Below are 25,026 nucleotides of genomic sequence, written 5' to 3'. Positions count from 1 at the left end.
AGTAGAGCACCTTCATAGTCCTATTTAAGTGCAACCTGGACATCTGGATGGGAAACCATACATTTCTGCTGAGGATTGCCCCGGCTTCTTTCCTGGACATGAGTAGTCCTTGCTAGAAAAACCTTGGGCATAGAAGATATCTGTCATCTAGTATTATATTGGGATTTAATAGCTAAGCTTCTAAAGACCCTCAGATCAATAACCTAGTAGCTGCCTATGAACCAATGAACCTATACTTTTATTGCTAGTTAAAACAGTCATTACACAGCAAAGTTGAAAATATGCCAAGATTAAACCGGAAACAGTTTCCAGTTCTTCAGACAGTAATTTGGTCATAAAAGATTAATAGTTTATTTGTATTTAAAATGAATCACATATAGGAAAGTGCTAAAAATATGTTTTAGATGTTGTATTATTCTTATTGGAGCAAACCAGATCCATATTTGGGGTAAAAAAAAGAAATTAATTGATCAGCTGCTTACTTGAAATGGTGTGGGACTGTGAGATGCCAAGACCACGGTAAGGAGTGTGAAATTCCACACAGGATACATTGTTTTTTTACTTTAAATTGTAATCTACGTACTTTGAGATTGTATCGTAGTCACTAATTCTTTATTGAAATACACGTTGTTTCAGAGCAGTATTTGCCTATTCCTATTTGCAGGATATATAATTCATAAAAATATATATATAACATGTAAACATAAAATAAGTAACTAAGATCCTTAATGTATAAATAAATAAATACAACTCATATGGTTAATGCACCAGGACAGTGTTCTAAGTGAATGCTTTAATTTTCCACTCAGTCACATACATTTTTGCTTTCTAACCCTAAATAGTGTAGACTGAGCTTGAAGATGAATTGCCTTTAATCCAAGAGTTTAGGCACTGCAATGTTGTAAAGGGTAAGTGTGCATGGGTCTATCTATCTATCTATCTATCTATCTATCTATCTATCTATCTATCTATCTATCTATCTATTGCTTATCTGTCTGTCTAGGAGAAATAAATGAGTTTTATTTTACTTCTCTTTGGACATCAAACTGTGACCTTTTCTGTTTTCTTTTGGCTGGTGCACACTGTTGCTTTGCATTGCTATTGAACTGAGGGCAATTGCTATTCGCAAGTGACAGCACATGTAAATAAGGACTTTTTGTGTAATTTCACATACCTTGAGGATGATGTCAGTGCTAAGCACCAATTATCAGTCAGAATTCACTGGAGGTGGGGCTTCACTTCTCAATTTGTAAGATGAACTGCCTGTGTAACTACAACAGTAGCTAAGCTTTCTTTTTCTATAGTCACGTCAATACTTAAAAGTATTTTGAACTGGATTAAATCTGAAGGGAGAGGAAATTCTGATAGAAACATGGAGAAGAATAAAGGATACCTTACTAATTGTCCTGCAGTACGGATACCTAGACCGACAGTTAGCAGAAATGGTTACACAGATCACAGCAGAAGGCGAAACACACTCCCCTCCTTATTTAGGTATGTGACTCTTGGACTGTTTAGGTTACATCACTTTACAGATCATACACAGCATTCAAGTCTGCATTCATAATGTATGACTGATACTAAGCTAATAGAAACTATAAGGAAGTGTTTACCAATCCTTACTTTAATTGTCATTTAGTTAAAAACATTTCTAACACTGAATTATTTTAAGGGAAATACTTGTACCTGGTCACTGATGAGATTAATGTCAAGTATATGGAAAAGAGAGGCTGTGTATTCTTTATCAGAGTGATAAACAGCATTACTGAGCGAATCAGATATGACTATGTTCAGCAAATACCTACTAGCACAAGGCTGAAAAATTCAGAAACAGTATATGTAGCAAAACGTACTGTTTACCAGATACTTTCCTACTATGTTATGTCTTGTTTTTATGCAGCATTAGAAACAATTTCTAAAATGTTTCGGTGTTTCTATGTACCCTTGCAAAATACATTATAACACTGTTGTGTTAAGCATATAGTTTGCTTTTAATTTTTTTCTGTGTACATTGGAACATTTTCGAATAATAAATCGGATAAAATATGTTCTGATAATATGGTGATAATTTCTTTCAATCTCTTGCACTCTTACTTTTACCAGGCAAGGTTACTCTTGGCAATACAGCTTTGCAATTGTACTTGTAAACTGCTGCAGAACTTTTAACTGCTAGAAATCCGAGTCCGGAGTCACAGAACCTTCCCTTGCATATTTCATGACTCTAGGGGAAACTCTTAAGCTGTGCCATTTGCTCTGCTCACCATGAAAGCTGCACGTCTCCTAGGCTTTTCACGGCTTGTAAAATAAAAATAAGTAATGTTGTCTGTGTTTAATGAATGTGCAAAAAATGCTACCTTTGGATGTGTGTGTAATTGATAAGAATGTTCCTGCAGTAATACTACAACCTTTATATTAGTAAACTACTGTATACAGAATGGGATGGCATGTTAGTACAGTCCCTGCATGTCAGGTTGCTATTGACACAGGTTCTATGACAGGCTCTGAACACTAGTGGTCCAGCTTATGATGGGGGTGGGTAAGACAAGTGCAGCAAGTAACAGTTTTGCTTCCCTGTGGCAGAGTTTGTACTGCAGAAAGGCTCAGTGTAGCAGAAATCTCAAGGAGAGGCTACCTTTACCCTCTCCCCAGATGAAAGGCATATAGTGGCTGTTGTTGTACACTTAGGTTTCTTGGGAACATTTGTTTGAAACTGCTCCCAAATTTTCCTCTCCAGAATGCTAGTCCAATAACATTCCTTCAGTGCTACTAAATAACTAATGGATACATAGTTGAATATACTAGGTGGAAGGACTATGTACATATTTGATGGTAAAAAAGTAGGAGGGGGAAATGCAGTCTAGATGCATGACACAATTAACTTTTTAAAAATAAAGCACTTGTTTTAAGCTTTCTTGTGTGGTACTAGAAGCAAAAAGTAATTTAGAAGTTTGTTGTTTTATTCTATTTAATCTTTCATTTTTAATTACTATGAACCGTTTTTTAATAACAAGTAGTGAAATACAATGTTTACTTTTAGCAAGGGTTATCTCTTTTTCACATATCCAAAGTATGACTTTACGTTACATGAGATTTTGCTAGACACACCCTGCTTAGAGACCCTTGGGGGCCAAGATATTTATCAAAATAAAAGTTTAAACTTATAGAATTTGATTTTTTTCTGTTGTTTCATGTAATATTAAGATGTTTAGATACAAAATATTTTTATGCAAGTATTAGAAGTGCAGGAGATATTTTTTGTCCTAAGAGCACATGACATTTGACATTTTTGCTTAAGAAAATGCCCAAACAGGGACTGTCCTACTTAAAAATGGACAGGTGGTAACCCCATTTTCAGCCTAATGATCAAAGAGCATTGCTTGCATATGATAAGTTTAACAAATGACTGCACTAAAGAATCTGCTTGTACCTTAGTGCTTAGTAAACTTGTCTTTAATCCAAAAGAACAGGAAGTTTTAGTTTTCAGCTAGGAAATCTCTTGTAGTAACTGGCTCAAACTGTGTAGAAGAGGGGGGCTGCAGAGCTTCGGGTGGGGATCACTGTTTGCGATCAGTCTTACAGGATTTGACAAGTCTCCTCTTGTATATGACACAGGTGGACACTACAAACCCTCATGGCACTCAGGAACCCCAATGTTAGACAAAACAAGTAATTTTATATTCATTGCTTGTAGTATATTATGAGTAGTGTGATATACATGACTCTTGTTTGGTTTAAACCTTTTTGAAAATGTTGCATTTCTTTTTATTGAGCTTTGCATTTATTAGTTACTAACACACAGACATTTTCCATAGGCATTCTTACACCTCAGATCACAACTGGATGAATTCCCATGTACTTGAACCCATATTCCCAGTGTTGAAGCTCACTGTTACAATTTTCTATAGGAAGCACTGATGTGGTTTCTAAGTGTATGCCAATGGTAGTTCCTTTATTTTCAATAATGTCTCATTTCTTGCGTGTGTGTCTGTGTGTGTGTGTGTGTGTGTGTGTGTGTGTGTGTGTGTGTGTGTGTGTGTGTGTGTGTGTGTGTGTGTGTGTGTGTGTGTGTGTGTGTGTGTATGTACGCGTGTGTGCGTGTGTGCGTGTGTGTGCGTGTGTGTGTGTGTGTGTGTGTGTGTGTGTGTGTGTGTGTGTGTGTGTGTGTGTGTGTGAGACAATGAAATGAGTATATGTAAGGCTGATGGTGTTGGCAGGTGCCTCCCCTGAAAAAACACACTAATATTTATTACCTCATACATTTTATATCCTCAGGCACCCAGCTTTTGAAATGATACAATAATTACTTTCTATTTTCCTGGTGATGTCTGATTTATAACATCAAAGAGAAATGTTTTCCAGTCACATGGTAATCAGTCCCTAATTTTACCTCCTCACATATTAGCTATGTTTCCACAACAGTCACTTGAGCACAAATTTGCAGGATATATGCATTATCCATGCATCCTTTTCCACGTTACCAGCATTCTCATTTCTTGACTCTGATTCCTTTTTCATTCATCCTGCAGAAAAAATACCATATGAGCAGAATCTCTATCTGAGAACTAAAGACAACCACTGTGATTTTTAAACTGTTAGCATATTCCCTCCAAACCTTTCCTCACCAAGTGCTTCCACCCTTGTTTAACCTCAATTATTTTAGTTTCCTCAAAATGTTGTCTCTGCTTCTGTTAAGAAATGTCCTGTAACTCACCCCATTAGGATATTTCCCTTTACCAGGTCAGCTTCCCAGTTGGCATGATGTTCCAAGCACTATTACCTCCCTTTCCTTTCATCGTCAGTGAATTACCTAGAGATTATTGCAAGTATTTATTTATTTGTTACCTACTGCGCTGCATTTATACTTGCAAACCTTTTTCAGACTGAGGCTGGGAATCACTGTCTGGTTATGGCACTTGCTCTGAATCACACAGCAAGGAAAGGAAGACCAAGGAAATCAAACCTAGAAGTGTGGGATGAAGCTGATAGCTATAAACTTCTGCCCTACAAGACAAATAGCATTACACATATTGCACGTATTCTTATGACTCCCTTCTTTGAAAGTTATTCATCCTGTTGACTTCTTCAAATCCTAGAATGTACTTTTTCATCTCATGTCTTAACCTTTCAGCTTCTCTACACCCTAACCTTTCCACCTTTCTTTAAGAATTCAAATGGCCTAAATTCTAATCCAGTCACCTACCTTCTTCTTCTTCTTCTTTCGGCTTTTTCCCGGTCAGGGGTCGCCCATGTGATCACCTTTGTCCACACATTGAATGGCAGTGAGTTTTTTACGGTGTCGAGTTGCCAGCCAGTAACCTCCACACAGAAGGCACACACACTCACACAACAGCGGTCAATTTAGAGTGTCAGGCCACCCAATCCACCTGCAGCATGTCTTTGGGATGGAGGAGAGGAGGGCACCGGAGGAGGAGGGAACCCACCACCACAGGCAGACCACATGCAGACACCCCAGCCGGGGTCGAACTGGAGAACCTAACTGCAAGGCTAACCACTGCTGAGGTAAGCATATTTCCAAATTCCATGTTTCTTTTTTTTTTAACATCCTCTTCTGTTTTAATCAGGCTTTTCTGAAATACATCTATTATGAAACTTAGCCATTGTTACAGAAAAAAATGTAATCCTTTAAGGGAAGGTGCTGTAGCGATTTTGATTAAATCTTTACAGTATTCTGTACTGTGTATTAATATGGTATCATATGAACAAAGCACATTCAGGTACAATGGAATCAGCTAGCCAGTCCTGTATAGTATACCATAATTAGCTCTTTTTATTACTAACTGCAGACTGCTGTTAACCTAAAATACACATCTCCCTTAAAACAGATTAATTCTGCCCAATGTAATTCCTACTGTTCCACATCTATTGGACATCTGGGGGTTGTGCAGTGCATATGATTTACAGTGTAACTGGTAGAGTTATAATAGGTTACTATGCCTGTGTGTTAACTTGGCATAAAAACAAGATAGTCTGATTCACTGGTGAAGGCGATGTAGAATAAATGGTACAGAACTGCTGAAGTTGCCACTGTCTGATCACCTATAGATGTATTACTTTTTGACCTCATTCAGAATAAAACACAAGTTTTAGGGTTTACTTTGTCATACTTGATATTCAAGTTTGTTGTACACCTTGCTTTAGCAATCCATTTCAAGTTGTGGTTGCTTATAGAATTCTTGCTTGTTTCTTGTTGATGCATTTCTGCTTGGAATGTTGTTTTATGTCTGAAATTGACAGTAGAGTAAGAAAAGTTACTCTGTTTCATTTTTAAAAATTATTACACTTTCCTTGAGTTGACGTGACCTTGGTATTATGTAAGTAAGGGGGTTGTGATGTGACGTCCCTACATGTAAGAACCATTTACTTCAATTTCAGGTCTGGATTGTAAACAAACAATAAATAAATAATAATAATAGTGACCACATGTGTTAAGAGGTTTTCTGTACTTGATATAATGAGTTTCATGCTAAGATATACAAATGGGTGTTTTCACAGCACATGCATTTTGTTCATTCATAATAATTGTTGTGACAATGTTTTTCTTGCTTATAATGCTAAACTTGAAAGATGTATTACTCCTGAGAAGAAAATAAGTCACAACTGCAGGTAAGTCTTAGGCAAACCTCATGAAAGTAATTATACATAATAATGGATTTAGAAAAAGACAGAGGAATTTGAAGTGCAGATGCACGTTTCTAAAGCTATGAAACAGTGACAGAAAGAATAAGCCCTCAAAGGGTGGTGACTCACTAACAAACACTGGTAACCTTAGGTTAGCAACAAATTAAAATGAGACCAAGTGCTTTGCCAGAGTCCACATGTGACAGTACCACATCAGATCTACAGCCTAGAGTGGCATATCTTTGTTATAAAATGGATCGATAATTTTTTTTTTATGATAGGTGGGAGGGCAGGGACATATCATTTAAACGAGAACAAAATTTACATTTCTATTTTTATTTTAAAACAGTTATCACAAGCATTAATGAAACAGTCCCAATGCATGCCGCTGTTTGCTTGTCATCTCATGTTTATCTCTGACTGAATGAGTTAGATGTACGTTAACTTCCGTATCCATTCTCCGTCACATTTTCCTTCATCTTTCTTCCTTTGCACCATGCCCTAACTTATTTTTCTAGTTAATCCTTTTTATCTTCAGTCATAATCTTGAAAACTAGGCTTGTCCAGAATGCCAAGAATTCAAAACTTTAGTCAAATTTGCTGATAGGCGACAGACGACTGCAGTGTTCATACTGCAAATATACCCCTGCAAACTCCTATAAATGGAGAGGGGTGATTCCTCATGCTTCGTAAAAGTGCTACATTATTTATATGGGGAGGGCAGCTCACACTACTGCACTATTGTGCTGTAGCCCTTTCACTTTTGTATAAATATATATCTTTAATTTAAGATGAAAAGCGAAGTAGTTTTTGTGTTGTCACAGTGAAAATTGGGGAACTCATGAATTGTAGCTGTTACTGTACATGTGCAAAGTAGAAAGAGTCCTTAAAAAAATGAGCAGGCTAGTCTTAAAAAAACAAGGTTAAATGCTTATTATATTATTATTATTATTCAAATTATTCAAATTATTATAAATAAGTTAATTAGAATTAATGCGTTAAAGTTATTATTATTGCTATTATTCATAAGTTAAGTTAATTAACCCCAAGACTGCCCCTGTATACTAATGGCCAGAAGCAGCTCCTAAATGCTTTATCCCATGCATGGGTCCCCGTAAATTATCTATGGTATGATTCAAGTTATTCTGTTTGGGGGTAATATGTAATAATCAAAAATAGGATGGGTAATGCCAGTCTATACCCAAATGGGATAGGCGAATTTGAAGACAATAAAGGGAATCGGCTATGTTTAAAATGGCAGTAAGGACAGCTTGCCTAGCACTGACCTATGAACCCTTTAATTATACCTTCTGACACCTTCCCCTTGCTTTTTAGTGTGGCTAAGACCACACTTCTATGAGGTCCACTTGAGCTGACAGAGGAAGTATCCTATGTGGTGACTATCCATGACTTAAGTAAGGAGTGTGTAAGAGGAGCTCCAAGGTAGTGCATCCTGGTTTGGATGGAGTTACATTTTTGCAATGTTTCTTCAGTAAAAATGTCAAACAGTATGTTTTTATTTTCTAAATTTAGATGGCAAGGGAAGAGGTTTACATTTTCTTAGTAATAGTAATAGACTCATTAATGCTATTAATTGCTTTTGTTCAGAAAGTCAAGCTTTCCTTCCCATGGAAGCAGAAATTACTCATTCTAATTCTGTTTCTGTACAATGTATCTGATAATGTTGCCATATGGTCATGCTTCTGCGTCATACTATTGTATTTCTGTGTTCTGTTTTATGCTTGTCCATGTTGTCAATGATAGTATGCAAGTCTGTCCTTATTTAGAAAAAAAAAAAAAACAATTGCACTGCACAAATCCTTAACAATATTTCTCAGATTACTCCTTTTCCATTCTAATTGTATTCAGTCATTACCTTAAATGACTAGCTTTTAATTTCTTACTTCTCATGAAGGATAAAACAATCTAGTACAATTATGAGTATGGATAAATACACATTTACACACATTCAAACCCACATGGGGAACCTACAGGTGCATGAAGTCTGAATGCATGAGTGTCATTTGCCCAAAATACAAGCTGCCAAGGATTAGAACTCCTCTGTAGCAAGTCACTGTTGCCCTTTTCATGCAGATTTACCCCTTCTTTGAGTTGGTGTGACTGTGGTATTGGTATATGTTAGTTTGGGAAGTGGAGGCCTGCCCCTCACATCAAGGAGTGTATGGAGCTCGTCCACCTTCCCAAAACCACTTAAAATGCTTTTTCAAGGAATTCAGTTTGTAGATTCTAATCCTCAGTGGCTTTAACTTTATCCACTCTAAGTGAAAGCCACATACACATCTCTCTCTCTCTCTCTGTATATATATATATATATATATATATATATAGATAGATAGATATAGATCCACTCTGTAAATTCAAACTACTGAAATCTTAAATGTCAGTATTTTGAATTTACAAAGCCGAATACTAATTTCTGACTCCAGCAGAAGCACGAAATTCAAAATACCGAAGCACGGATATTTTGAATTTCTGCTTCCGGTGGTACAGAATTTGGATGTTTGGCCTTAATTTTGGTAAGTTTGTTTGTGTAAGTATGTTGGTTAGGGCTTTAGTGTGTGTAAGAGTGTGTGTTGTGACTGTTATGTGTGTGTTTGAGGGACTGTAAGATTTGTGTGTGTTTCATTTGTGTTACTGTTTGTGCGATCTCAGACTTGGTATAAGTAGGAGGTGGGGGGTGCAGCCCCCCCACATGGGAGGTGCAGGGGGCCTTGCCCCACCACTTATATGTAGTTTAGATTTGTTTGTTTGATTGTGGGGGAGAGTTTTGTGTATGTTTATGTGTGTACTGTATGTGTAGCGTGGGTACAGGTTTTTGAATTTCACGGTTGTGTGTTTTTGAGTTTGTCAGCTGTGGTTGGGTTTTCGGCTTTGTGGTTTTGGAATACTAAAATTTGAGAGTTTAGTATTTCGAAATTATAAAGTGGACCCAGATATATATATCTATATCTATATCTATCTATATATATATATATATATATATATATATATATGTACACACACACACACACACACACACACACACACACACACACACACACACACACACATTGTCTCAGATGACAGAAACACACACACACACACACACACACACACACACTCACACACACACACACTCTCACACACACACATACACATTGTCTCAGATGACAGAAGCAGAGATAGTCTGTGGTCTGTCCAGCTACTGCAAGTATCTGGTGAGGTACATACAGAAGGAAGCATTGTACTCTATCAGTGGTCTGATGAGTTACAACGTTCCTAGTCCTGTATACAATGCCTTTATTTATGAGATGTGCAACACAGAAGACTTTCCTTACTACTGTGGACATATGGTGTTTAAAGTTTAGGCTACTATCAACCTCTGTTTCCAAATCCCGCACTACTGGGATATAGCTTATCTGTTTACAGTGTAATTTGCAAGGGACATCCCCCTTGCCAGAGGGGATAATAATGCACTTTTTGTGTCTGCTTTAAGTCCGTGGCTTTGGCACCAACAGTTTGTATGTGTTAGCCCCTTTTGTAATATACCAATATCATTAGGGCCTCATTGATTGCATCCACTTTGCAATCGTCAACAAACTTGGTAAGCCAGATGCCGTCTACTTTCACCTGGACTTCTAAGAAGAAGATTTCAAATAGTAAAGGGCCCAGCAGAGATCTTTGTGGTACACCACCGGTAACTGGTATACTAGTAGAGGTGGAATCCCCATTTTTGACTGTATGCATTTTGTCGGTGAGACAGTTGGCTATCCATCTAGTGATGTAAGGGTTAATCCCCAGCTGGGTGATTTTCTCCATGGTACCTGAGTGGGGGATTTTGTTGAAGGCCATGGCCAAGTCAATTTACGCTGTATGTACTGTTTTGCATTCATCCAGGGCTATTGGTGACATTCTTGAAGAAGTCCACCAGGTTTAATAAGCATGATCTACCAACAAAGCCAAACTGTGCTGGGTCAGACGTTTTAAGGTTGACTATGTCTTTGTTAATAAGGTCCATGATGATTCTTTCCATGGACTTACAGATAAGGCTGGTTAGGCTTATGGATCTTTGGTTCCCAGGGTCGGATGATGGGCTCCCTTTGTGCAAGGGGATTACTGTTGCTGTTTCCCACTCTGCTGGAATAAAGCCAGTGCTTAGGCTATGGTTTAACAGAGTGCCAAGTAGTTCAGCTAGGTCCTGTTTTAGACTGTTTAGTAAGCAGTCTGGGATCTTATCTACTCCCATAAATGTCATGTTTTTGGCCTTGGAGAGTATGGTTATGACCATCTCTTTGGAGATACTAGGTAGAGGACTGGTGCTCAGTATGCTTTGGGGTATGACTGGTGGGGAGAGCGGGTTGAAGTTTGCATGAAATCTGTCAGCTAGCAGGTTGGCAATTTCCTCAGGTTCAGTATGAGTGGTACTGTCTGCTACTAGTTGGGCTCAAATTTGGGCCTTCCCTTTTAGAGTTCAGATGTAGCTAAAGAAGGAATTATGATTACCCTTAGCTAGGGATGATAGTTTAGCCTCATAATTAGCTTTAGAGGACTTTACAAGATATCTGATTTTCCTGTTCAAGCTGTGGAGGGTGTTCTTCCTCTGCTGAGTCGGTTCTCTCTTGTTCTTATACATCAGTTTCTTCCTCTTGTTATGTAACCTATTTATAGTTGAGGTCCACCAGGTTGGCTTGTTTTTCTGTGATGACCTGGTTTTGATCTATTCAAGTACTGACAAGTTTATACAGCTGTGTATGTGTTTATACAGGGCATTTGTGTATGCCTCTGCATGGTAGTCTTTGTTGGTTGTGTTAGCAGGGGAGTTGAAACTTTTTATACCATCAGTTAGTAGGCTGTCTTTTCCTTTGGAGAAACTTTTCATGCTTCCAGGTCCTGCGGGGCAGGGGAGCGGTGTCAGGTCCTATCTTTACTTTGAACGAGATTGATTTATGATCAGACTTTACCAAGGAGGGCAACATACAGAGGATAGTGCATTGACCTTCCCCCCCATGTTGGTGAGTACTAAGTCTAGGGCATTTGAGCCCTTTGTGGGGTACAGACTATTTGTTCTAGAGCACTTGTATTGACAAAGTCCAGGAACCTCAGGGTGAGCATGTTTGTGCTGGTATATGCCTCCCAATCGATTTAAGGGTAGTTGAAATCACCCATGACCAGGGTGTTTGGCTTTGACTATAGTAAGTCCAGGTAGGCAATGTGTTTTTCTTGGATCACAGTGATGGACCTATATATAACAATGATGTGGAAGGAGGTTTCACCTACAGTTAGTTGGACTTGGAGTAGCTCAAGAGAGTTGTACTGTTTAACCAGTCTTGAGGTGTATTTGTCTTTAATGAAGATGGATACACCTCTGCCTTTGGTTCTTTCATGCTCATTTTGAGGTCTGAACGTGTGGAAGGCATTGTAGCCTTGCACTGCTGGGGTGCTCTCTGCAGCCTTGAACCATGTCTCAGTGATTGCACAGACATTAGCATCTTCCAAGGTGAGGAATGCTTCCAGGGAGTGCACTTTCCTGTTTAGACTCCTAACCTTAAGCAGCATAACCTTGAGTTTGTCATGAGTGGATTTTTTTACACCAGAAATTTTGTTGTTTTGGCATTACCTAAAAAGGCACTATGGGGGAGGCATGTATCCTTGCCAGTAACCGAAAACCAAGAGGCAACAGGTGAAGACCATCCCTGGCAAAGCAGCATGGTGTGTCCACTATGTTTTCCCGGGCTGACAGATACTGGATCCCCCTGGATTGACATCAGAAGCTAAGCCAATTGTTGAAATCAGTCATCTTTTGTTTATATTGAGGCATCACCTGGTTGAAGGTAGAATGCTGCTTAGGGCCAGGGACATACATGCCTGGGACACATAATCTGAGAGTTCAGTCACATCTCACTTCATATAGTCCAGAAAGGTACATTTCAAGTCATTCACACCAACATGAACTATGACAGAGTCATAATAGTGCTTTTTGTTGAGAGATTTGAGTGTGTGCATGATTTGATGGATTCTGGCACCTGACAGGTTGCTAACCATGACCTTCTCCTTGTTCAGCCTGGTCAGGGGGCATCTGCGTGTCTCACTATGGAGTTGCCTATTACCAGGACATTTTCTTTTGAGGTGTTTTGCCTTATTGGCTTATTAGCTGAGACTCTGGTGTACATTATTGTCTAGTGGAGTCTATTGGCTCTGCAGTGTGCACAATAGGTTTGCACTTGGTGGGGGGTTCTCTGAACTTTTGGTAGGCGTCTAGGCTTCTAGTGAATGCCTCCATGTATGTGAGTTTACATGTTGTGAGCTTATGTGCAAGAGGTGAAGTGTGTGTGCTGACAACCTGTTTGCTGTCTGGTTTGTTGTTACAGGAGAGAAATGATTCCAAATTCACATATCGTATTTGATTATTTTTGGCGTAAGTGGTTGTCAGTATACATGAGACAATTGCTACATTGCCTCAAGAAGCCTATGTCAATCAGGCTGGCCAGCGAAATTGTGGGAAACTGGCCATCTGTTATGGCAGGTTTATATCAGCCAGTGCCTTTCTCTCTCCACTGGTTATATTGTAGAAACGAGCTGTTCCTAAACTGGATGAACTTCAGAGAAACACAGAGATCATGATCAAGCCCTCAGATAAAGGTGGTGCCATAGTTATTCTTGATTCAAAATGGTACAACGATTCAATGAATATGATGCTCTCTGAGGAGAATGTATGAAAAGATCACTAAGGTTTTTGGACTGAAAAATGACCAGAGTAAAGCAAGATCTACATGAAATGCTGATGCAAATATGCATAAGCCAGGACCTTTATAAGTTTTTTGATACACCTTATCCATCCATTCCCTCCATAAGTGGCCTTCCCAAGATTCACACAAGTATCACAGACCCACCACTTAGACCCATTGTTTCAGGACGTGGATGGGTGATGCAGCCACTTTCCATTTTTGTGGGGAAAGAGCTAAAGACGGTACTAGTGGATATTCCCACCATTCTTTGAGACACTGGTATGTTCCTGACACAGCTGAATATGTTTATGAACACTGCAGAAGACCTGTCCAACATTTTGCTTGTGACTATGGACATTTGTATCTTTTTACTTCCATTCCTAATGATTATGGAATTGAGTCTATCAGAGCCTTAGGTTCTATAGTTCCACATAATCTGAATTTAGACCTCAGTTGTACACTATTTGAGATGATCCTGGAAACCAATATGTTTTTCTATGGAGATAATTATTATTGGCAATGCTGAGGTGTGGCCATGGACACACCCTGTGCCAACAGTTTAACTCGAATCCTGTTTTAACTGTTTGGGAGAGAACACATATTTGTAATACCATCAATCCTTGTTCCAACAATGTGGCATTTTATGGACGTTTTGTGGATGATGTCTTTCTTTTATGGAAAGGGGATGAGAATGAACTGAAATAATTTGTCACCTATTTGAACGATACCACTACCTTCTTAAAATTTACTGTCTAGAGCTCCCACTCTGAGATTGATTTTTTTTTGGATGGGAAAGTGTTCTTGGATGAACACAAACAGATGGGCACCTCTATCTTCAGGAAGGACACATGGAAAAATCATTATTTACACAAAGGTAGTCTACACCCCAGACACATCTCCAGGAACATTATGAAGAATGAGATGACCAGGATCTTATGACTTTGCACCAAGGAATCAGATTTTGACAAGGAGAAACACTTTTTACAACAAAACTTAAAGGAGAGAGGCTATTCGAATCATGATATTGATGTGAGCTAAGAGGAACTACGAAATCTTAGATTGACTAAAAGCTTACCATATGTTAACAAGCAGCTACAACAGGAAAACTCTTATGTGAGAGACATACAATATTAACATAATGACTGCGTCAAGTTTATTTTGACTTACACCAAAGATAATCAACAGATTTGTGAAGTGATAAAAAAATTTTGGCCGGTCCTAACCCAGGATAGTAAACTTTGCAAAATTGTTGGTGAACATCCGAAGTTTGTCTTTAAAAACAAAAAGAAACTTGAAGCGTCTACTCTGCCAGACGGATGGCTTCCATCGTAACTCCAATTGGATCAAACAAGGCACCCTTCGATGTGGCAGATGCTTGTAGAACTATAGATGTACTTAATACTTTTAAACATCCCATCAGTGGACTGGAATACACCTTTTTGTGTAAAGCTGACTGTAATACGCAGCATTTGGTGTACCTCACTGCTTGCCAATGCTGTACTGCCTATTATGTAGGCAAAACAGATCAAATCTTTAAAAACAGAATACTTAGGCATCTGAGAGATATTCATAATAAGGACCACAAGAATGCCCTTGTTTGACATGTTGCTCAATTTCCAGGACATTTTTTTAAGTTTAAGGCTATTGAAGTTACATCTAAAGGGATGAAACTAGGAGATATCACCAACAACACTGAAAGGAATGAAACCAAATGGATCATAAATTTGAGAGCAGACAAGCCTCCTGGTTTAAACACTGTAGTTCCTCTGAGACCCATTCTAAAGCATAGGAGAACAGCCATTGGTTGATATGAAGGTGTGTTTTCTTTTAAGTGCTCTGATTGGCAAGTTTTCTGATTGGATCTTAAGGATGATACCTGGCGGTGATTGGCTTGTGATACTCTGATGATTGGTTTATGCAAATAAGTACTTCTCTTCAAGCTTGTTGATTGTCAGTTTTCCGATTGGTTCTTTGGCAGAACAAGCTGAAGCCGATTAGTTGTATATATCTTTTAAAAGCATGTTTTCCTGTTTCCCTTTATGAGCTGAAGAAGGTATTTCTGAAAGCGCTTATCATTTGATAGGGATTTTATTTTTGTCTTGCCATGTTTTATATTTCAAGTTTTCAGTAAATGTTTTGTGTTCATCTTTTTTGTTGGATTTTAGCAGGTTTGCCAGTCATCTGTGGTGGTGGTGGTACTGCTTTTCTCTTTGGATCTAGATCTAAAAGAGGCCTACCTCCACATTTCTATCAGGGAATCATGCAGGAAATATCTCCGCTTCAGAGCAGGATCTCAACACTTTCAGTTCTCTGTGCTTCTCTTTGACTTATCTACTGCTCCCAGAGTTTTTACAAAATGTCTGGCTCCAGCCATTGCATTTTGCAGACAAAAACATATTTAAATTTTACCCATACTTAGATGACTGCCTTATTCAAGCAGACAGCCAGGAAAAGCTGCTCAAGCACCTGGCCTTTGTAAAGACACTACTAACCTCCCTAGGATACACAATCAGCGAAAAGAAATCCAAACAGGTGCCCACCCAAAGGATAATCTTCCTGGGTGCAAGTCTGGACACAGCATCCCAGGTGGCATTCCTTACACCACAGAACCAAATTTTCCTGACAAATTAGTTCTCTCAACTAGCCAACAATCCCCGGCTATCTGCAAGGAAGATCATGCAAGCTCTGGGGTTCATGGCATCTTGCATACTACTCATTCCATGTGACAGACTGCACATGAGAAAACTTCAATGGTACCTAAAGAGCCTTTGGTGTCAACACTCTCAAGACCTAGAAACTCTTCTTCTTATAATTCCTTGCCTCAGAAAGGAATTTCTTTGGTAGGCAACAGCTTGCTCCCACAACAAGGGTCTGCCCTTCTCCCCACCCCCACCACCCAGACCCTCACCACAGATGCATCAGACTATGGTTGGGTGCACACCTGGAAGGCAGGTGCATATAGGGCCAATGGAGCCCTCAGTACATCCTCCTGCACATCAGTCAAAAAGAGATGATAGCTGTGCAGCACGCCTTGATAGCTTTCAAACCCCTTCTCTCTCCAGAGGTTCTCCTGATCAAAACAGACAACACCACTGTGATGTGGTACACCAACAAGCATGGAGGGACTCACTCCTACCCTCTATGCAGGCTTGCCATAACCCTTTGGCTCACAGCCTCTTCCATGCTACTACACCTATTAGCACAATTCCTACCAGGCTCTCTCAACTCTCTGTCAGACCAATTAAGCAGAAACCATCTGAACCCATACGAGTGGCAACTCAACAGAAGTATCTTCACCCTAATAACTCAGAAATGGAGAACCCCGAAGGTCAACCTCTTTGCCTCCCACACTAACCATCAGCTCAGAAAATTCTACACCAGGGAGCATCACTGCATGGCTTGGAAAGTGGATGCCCTGTCCTTCCTCTGGGTCAATCTATTGGTCTATGCCTTTCCTCCCCTACCTCTCATCCCAAGGGTACTTTTCAAAATAAGGGAGGAAAAAACAAGGATCATTCTTATAGCTCCAGACTGGCCCTGACAACACTGGTACCCCTTGCTTTGCAGCCTCTCCCCACTGCCTCAATGGCATCTTCCTCAGATTCCAAACCTCCTGACCAAGAAGGAAGGGGAATTCATGCATCCCAAATTGCAGACACTCAATTTGGCAGCTTGGCTTATTCCCTAACCCTGAACCAATTTGCCATTCTAAGTAAAAGGGTTCTGGATGTTATCCATGAGGCCAGATGTCCTAGCACCAGAAAGTCTTATGCAGATAAATGGAAAAGGTCCTGCAACTGGATCCAGGCTAAGGGGGACAATATGGCACAGCCCTCCATCCCTCACAACCTGGATTACTTAGCTGTCCTACTACACAGTGGTCTCTCTTTCTCCTCTATAAAAATTCATGCCTCTGCTGTTTCTGCTCATTTTCCCACTGAGCAGCCCTTTTCTCACACCCTTTGATCAAACAGTTCCTCAGAGGGACTAGCAACTTGAGGCCCCCCCAGAAGGGCACCAACGGCAGCTTGAGACCTTAACTTTGTCTTGGAAAAGCTCACACTTCCCCTTTTCAAAACCAGCTTCTTCTGCAGAGCTAAAACATCTCTCCTGGAAGACAGCTTTCCTTCTGGCCATCACTTCCTCCAGAAGAGTCTCTGAGCTGCAAGCACTCATGTCTGTGGAACCCTTCTTCAACTTCCATGCAGACATGGTATCCGTCAGAACTAACCCATCCTTCATGCTCAAGGTGGTGTCCAGTGTGGCTCTCAACCAATCCATTCATCTGCCCACCTTCTTTCCTAATCCCCAGAGCAAGGGGGAAAGGCTTCTTATAGGTTCATAGGTTGGTACTAGGTTATCGGCCTTAGGGCCTATACAAGCCTAGCCATAACAATTTCCTGGCTATTTCTTCCCACAATATTTACTTCCCTGGACCCCTGTCTAGCAGAGCTACTGACGGGATCATGGGGTGAATTTCCTATCTCCCATCCAGTTGTCAGGGTTCCTTTTAAAGAGGGCCAAAGAGGCACTCTGCTTGACATGTCTGGGCAGTCTATTCCAGAGTCTGGGGAGTCTCTGCGTCAGGAACCTATCCCTCCAGCATGTTTTGTTCATTGTGATGACAAGGTTTAGATCCCTGGAGCATGTGTCTTTGAGTGATTGGGATTTCTTTAAGTGTAGCATGTCCAACAGCACTGAGTTTGACATGGTCTTGTATGTTAAGCAGAGATCGCCTCTGAGTAGACGATATGTGACAGAGTATAGCTGGAGTTTTTTTAGATGGTCAGCATAGGTCATGTGCTTTAGGCCTGTGATTCTGTTAGTGAGGTGTTTCTGCGGCCTTTCCAGTTGTTGAAGATGTCTTGAGACGTACATACCAAACGAGGCATTGTATTCTGTAATGGGTCTAATGAGGGATGAGTACAGTGGGACAATGACCTCCTTTTTTCCGGTTGAAAAGCCCTTAGTGATGAGGTGTGCCACATAGAAGGATTTCTTGACTGTTGTGGTGATGTGACCACTGTCCACCTGTGTCCCTAAGTCTCTAATTACACTTTCGATGTTTATCGTACTGCCACCTATGTGGTAATTCACAGGTACATGTTTTTTCCCAAAGGGGATAACTATACATTTCTTGGCACTGAGCTTGAGCCCATGGCTCTGGCACCAAGCATCTGTTTCTTTAAGGCCATTTTGTAGAATATCCACTTCATTTGGGGATTCAATAATGGCTCCCAGTTTGCAGTCATCTGTGAACTTTGTTAGCTAGAGTCCCTTAGTGTTGGCCTATACTTCAGAGAAGTAGATACCAAACAAGAGCAGTCCAAGGACTCAACCCTGAGGTACTCCACTTATCACTTGTCTGGAGCTGGATTTGGAGTCGGCTACTTTTACAGTGTTGGCTCTGTCAGTAAGCCAGTTGGTAACCCATCGAGTGACATAGGGATTAATGCCCAGCTTAGTAAGTTTATCTATGATTCCAGAGTGGCGGATGGTGTCGAAGGCCTTGGTGAGGTCCAGATAGGCTGTGTGGACCACCTTACCCTCGTCCACAGGTCTGGAGACTGATTCGAAAAAGTCAGTCAGGTTCAGGAGACAAGATCGGCCCTTCATGAACCCAAACTGGGTGGGGTCCAGTGTTTGAAGATTGCCAATGTCTTTGTTTATAAGTTCCATGGTCTTGCAGATCAGGCTTCAATACCTGCGAAAAACAAACTTTTGTAGAAACAAAACAAAAACAGGTACTGGACCACTGGATAAAGAAACTCCAAAGATTTATTAGAATATAAAGCGCTTTTCGTCTTCCATATTAGGAAGACTTCTTCATCGCAATAGACACATAAATTCATGGTACATCTGATTAGAAATGCCAACGTAAATAAAAACCTCCCTTAAAAACAAGGCAATGCCAACTTCTAAAGCAAGGGGTCCAGTTCCTTAGGTTAAAGAGTCAGTTAATACCGTCACAACAACTGAAATAATGAACACCCCCTGACAAAAAAGATGTACCATGAATTTATGTGTCAGTTGCAATGTTACATTTCACCTATACAAAAAATGCCTATATTGCATTTAAGAGATTCTTTTATTCATTTACAATGTGTATAAACATATTTCCGATTTATGAACTATATGATTGTGAGTTTTTGTTAACTTGTTTTTTCTACGAAGTGATATAGATCAGTACACCTTTAACACCAGCATGTGGATAATGAGTTTTAATTGATGGCAGCTGTATGTAATTAGTGTTGCACTACTTTGGCACCTTTTTATCTTTAAATTGTGTTGAATGGATTTTTACTTTGTCTGAAGAATTCTTCCTAATATGGAAGACGAAAAGCGCTTTACATTCTAATAAATCTTTGGAGTTTCTTTATCCAGTGGTCCGGTACCTGTTTTTGTTTTGTTTTTGCAGATCAGGCTTGTCAGACTGATGGGGCGGTAGTTCCCAGGATCCAAGGTGGATCCCCCATTATGGAGTGGGATAACTGTAGCTGTGCGCCACTCAGTGGGCATGAAGCCTGAGGTGAGGCTATGATTAAACATGACACTTAGGTGAAGTGCCAGTTCATTTTGTAGTTCATGTAGTACACAGGCTGGGATGTCATCTTATCCCATGGATGCTGTATTCTTAGCTTTGGAGAGTGCGTTTTTTACCTGTGTGGCCGTTATTACCATAATTTTGCAATCTTTCAGTATTGAGATGGGCCCTTTAGGAGTCAGAAGGGGGTGAAGTTGGCACTGAATCAATCTGCCAAGATATTGGCAATATCCTTGGGATCAGTATATTTAATGCCATTCTGTTGTAGCTCAGAGCAGATCTGAGGATTGCCATTTAGGTTCTTGACATAGCTATAGAATGCCTTGTGGTTGTCTTTGGAATCCTTGGCAATTTTATTTTTGTAACTAGTGTTGGAGGATTTAATGAGGGATCTCAGCTTCTTACTGAGGCTGGTAAGGGAGTTTTTTGCATCCTGGGATTTTTCTCTTTTCATTAACAGTTTTTTCCTTTTGTTGTAAAGTTTGTTTATAGCAGGGGACCACCAGATTGGCTTCCTTTTTTTGGAGGAGAGCTTCTTGGTTCTATTTGGGATGGCACGATGCATGCATGAGTGGATGTGCTTGTACAGTGCCTTAGTGTAGGATTCAGCAGTCGAACTTTCAGTTCCAGTCTGCATGGGTGTCATGAAGTTTGTCACTTCTGACTTGAGTAGCATGAAGTTGACTTTGGAGAAGTTTTTTTACAGAGGTTTCCTTACTGGGGGGTGCGGGGGTTGTGGTTGCCAAGAGTGATTAGCTTATGGTCAGACCTGACCAACAAGGGGGTGACCATAAGTGTGGAGCATCGATTTCCCATGTTGGGAATGACCAAGTCTAGGATATTGGAGCCCCTGGTGGGACTATGGATTAGTTGATCCAGGGCATTGGAATTTATGAATTCCAAGAACTGTTGGGCAAAGGTGTTGATACACGAGTAGTTTTCCCAGTTAATGGCAGGGTAGTTGAAATCACCCAGTATTAGGGTGTTTGGTTGTATCTTAATATTTTCCAGTATGTTTAGAAAGGTGTAGTGAGAATCCTTGGGCATGGTGGGGGATCTGTAGCAAGCTACAATTTGGATTGCAGTCTTAACTAGTGTTAGTTGCACCTGGAGAATTTCAAATGCATTGTGTTGGGCAACTAGCCTGGTGGTGTGAATATCCTTGTTGAATATGGACACTCCTCCACCTTTAGTGTTTCGGTCCTGGTTTGGTGGCCGAAAAGTGAGGTAAGAGTTGTAGCCTGGTATTGCAGGGGTGCTCTCTGGAGCCTTGAACCAGGTCTCAGTTACTGCACAGATATCGATGTTCTCCATTTTTAGGAGTGCCATGAGAGAGTGCACTCTCCAGATGTGCACAGACAGCTCAGATTCTATCTGGACAGAACTAAATCCTTCAGAAAGTCTGATAAATTGCTGGTTAGCTTTGCTACAGGGGCAGAAGCAAAGCCATCTCCAAGCAAACCATTTCCAAATGGATAGCACACTGCATCCATTTCTGCTACAAACAGCATGGAAAGCCTCCCCCCAAGGGGGCTAGGACACACTCCATCAGAGCAACCTCCACCTCTGCAGCTTTCCTAAGAGGAGTCCCAACCAGGGACATCCTTGAGGCTGCCACCTGGACATCTGTTCACACTTTTACCAAGCATTACCACCTGCCTCTCTTCTCCAAATCCAGGGCAAGGTTTGCCTCTGCAGTCTTGCAGGGGATCCTAGCCAGCCTCTAGTTTCCTTGACTGCCTCCACCCATTTCCTCAGCTTTGGGAATCTACCCAAATGTGATGACTGCAACAGCGAAACACGAAGAACAATACAGTTGTGTACACTTACCATAAATGCAGATGTTCAAGTGTATTCACTGTTACAGTCCTGGTTTCCCACCCTCCATCCCCCTTTATTCTCTTTCTTTCCTTACAAGGGACATATTGGTATTTATTTTCCACTGGTGGGGTTCTTCCACCAGAACCTGGCCTCCTACTTTGGGAGCTCCTGACAGGTTAGGGCAAGAAAAACTGATGTAATGGTGTCAGCTGCCTTACTTTATACTACTGATCACCTGACATCAGTCCTCAAGCGACAGCAACTGACGCAGAAATACTAAGCCTCTGGTATTCGGACCGGCCGAGGGCTACCCTGGCAGGGATAACCCAAATGTGACGACTGCAACAGTGAATACTCAAACATCTACATTTATGGTAAGTGTACACAACTGTACTTTCTGCATTTCCAGTTTTTAGTTATAAGTTCCCTAGCAATAGCTAGGACAGACCAAAGAAGAGGTATTTGTGATATTGGAGTAACATCTGGGATTGGAACATTGAACAAAATCAAGGAATCTGTAATAGTACAATTATCTGACCACAGTGATTGAGGTTCATTCACTATTTTTCATTCCATTTCTACAGTTTACATTGCTGTTTGAAATTAGCAGTTCCATATTATGATACTTTGGATTTTTCATCCTCTGTGGGTCAGTCCCATAAATGTATATCTGTTTTAGTTAATCATACACTGCTCTTTCAAAACTGTGACCTTATGTGACCTTTGACTTTTAAAATTAAGCCCTACCATGAGGCAGAATTTATATGCATCTTGTTTTGGGTTTGCCAGCTAAGTGCAAGAACTACAGACCCATATATGGCACAAATATTTAGGCGAATGTTTATCATCCACCTTTACAATTATATCAAAATGGTTATTACATGTAGAAAAAGTAGTAATGCATTTAACCAGCCAGTAGGTATACTGAATAACATAGCTTAATCTGAATGTTAATGCAAAATTAAAACATAAGAGATCTGTTTTATTGTTTTTTCTTTCTGTTAATTATTTTCACGGCCACAGTATTATGTGAGATTCATGACTTTTATCACAGTGTTTCAGTGTTATGCAGCATTTACCACTGAAAAGTGGCAACACTATTTGGAATTTAAAGATTATTTCTTTTATTCCAGTTTGGGAAATAGTTAATTTTTAGCCAGAGCTTTGCAAACTATAGGGTAGAGTCAATGTAGAAATTTGTAGCAGAGCTTTAGTTGGGATAGGATAATTGTTAATGCCATTTCTGTTGTTTATTTAATCATTTAATTGAATCTGACTCTTCATGGCCTCAAAGGCATTAGCGCACCAGGCTTGTCTTTCAACAGCTTTACCTTGTTTTGGTGAAAAGGCTGGACTCTATAAACTGTATCATGTATGGCCACCCAAGATGGGCAAGTCATGGCAGACAGATCAGATTAATATGGGCCAGAGGAGAAGGTAACCACAATTCATTCCAGTTGTTTTTGCTAAGTAAACCCAGTGGATAAGGAAACCAGCGGCATGCTGTTTCAGTAAGTAAATGACAGCATGGGACCCAACATAAGTCCTAGGTATCACTGCTGCCCTGCATAGGGAATAGGATTACATAGGGTGTCTTTTAGGATTGTTGGGATTGTTTCCTTAGCCTGTGGTGTGTACCAAACAACAGAACTGCTCCTTGTTTAGCGTCATTGTGAGCCTGTCATTTGTAGGTTCAGTTCCATAAATCAGTCTGTTGGTGGTGGAGTTTAAGGTCATTTACAAAAAGACTAGCATTTGGCCATGGAACTGATCCTTATGATTTAGCACAGTTCAAAGTGTCAGTACAAGAACCAGAAGAGCTAATGCAAACTTAATAAATTTTATTTCAAAGGTAATTGCCTAATCACAAGATTACATCTTTACCGAAGTTTAATTTCTGTATCTTAGTCAATAGAAGGGAGTGGCTGGCTATTTCGCAATCCTGAGTCATGTTTCCAAAGACATCTGCTGTTAGGAGCCCTTTAGCTGTGTTATGCATTATGCAGTAAATTGTAACTTCTTATGTGTTCCCATGTTAGACTACAGTCCAGTTTCTTAAAACAATTTTGTAATAGGGTATCACTTTGCTATTGGCCTGAAGTTCTATACTGCTGTAATGATTCAACATTAGGTGAAGGAATAATTATTGCATGCTTAAAAGATCCAGGAACAAAGAGGTGATGAGAGAAACTTTGTAAAGGTAAGGTAATGGTTTGTGTACTAATAGGGCTGACATTGTTTGGAAGAGCTGGATGCAGTATATTGAAATGTGCATCTGATTTCCTTTCCATTTAGCTCCTTAAAGGTGAAGGCTGGACAAAGTTCAATTTAGGATTAACATAGGGCAGGGGTATCCAGTTGGCTTAATTGGCTTCTCCTTCTTTATTTATTGTTATCAAAGTAAAAGAGACCAGAAGTCCAACATCCAACGATTTAATAAAGTATACACAGTAAAACAATAAAAACAGCAGTGCTTTCGAGTAACATACTCTTTCTCAGTGCATAACCTAAACTTATTTATTGTTATAAAATCTATAAACAAATTAGTAATCTGTGTGGTCTAGTGGACTAATGCAGTAGGCTGTACTTAAAAGGGACCTGGGTTTGAATTATGGCAGGGGTGATTGTTTTAATATCCACATAGCCAAGTGGATAGAGATATGGCCTTATGTGCAGTAGGTGCAGGGTTTGAATACATGGATGGGAAATTAAGCAATAATTTGTTGGAAGGTTGGCATAATGGTTAAGGTGTTTATTTTACAGAGACAAGGTGCAGGGTTTTATTCTCACATAGAGTATTTGGCTAGGCTTAAAATGGCCCACAAGAGCAGTCAGCCTAGTATTAATCTATGAACCTAAAATAAGATTTTGGAGGAAAACAGCAAGTATGTGATGCAGCCTGTTAAGTTCTTTTTCTTTAGTTCACAAATTATAAAATATTCAAATTAGAGCTGTGTCATCCATTAAACAAACTAATCCTTACTAAACACCAACATTACTCCCAGAGAAATGAGAGTAAGGAAAACCTAATCCTCACTAGACCTAGATTTAAAAAAAACCCACATGCAATCAGAAAAATAGCTTTTAACAAGTTCATAACAGCTATATGAGTCACTTACCAACAATAGTAAGGAAAAGGGCACTCGACCTGGTTAAACTGAAGCTAAAAGAGAACCTTGTAAAGGAATCTGCACATATCTGCTGTAAAGACAATAGCTACTTTTTGAAATCTATGCTTCACCACTTCAATTTTCATAATTCTGAAAAGTTTATGTATATTTCTTTTAGGTTTCACAC

General features: G+C 39.9%; 1 protein-coding gene across 1 annotated transcript in view; it reads left to right on the top strand.

Moving 5' to 3' along the window:
- The first annotated feature begins 1,267 nt into the window (after window positions 1–1,267).
- The window catches only part of ARHGAP40 (Rho GTPase activating protein 40), a 442,695-nt gene continuing 418,936 nt past the window's right edge, over window positions 1,268–25,026 (top strand). Inside the window, exon 1 of the mRNA XM_044090378.1 lies at window positions 1,268–1,494. Coding sequence (XP_043946313.1) covers window positions 1,373–1,494 — 122 coding nt within the window. The 5' untranslated portion in view covers window positions 1,268–1,372. The remainder of the gene's footprint in view (window positions 1,495–25,026) is intronic.

The sequence above is a fragment of the Protopterus annectens genome, chromosome 12.part0, assembly GCF_019279795.1.
Source record: "Protopterus annectens isolate FY-2018-M chromosome 12.part0, PAN1.0, whole genome shotgun sequence".
Taxonomy (NCBI): domain Eukaryota; kingdom Metazoa; phylum Chordata; order Ceratodontiformes; family Protopteridae; genus Protopterus; species Protopterus annectens.
The sequence above is the reverse complement of the archived record's forward strand: the minus strand, read 5'-3'. Positions and strand labels throughout refer to the sequence as shown.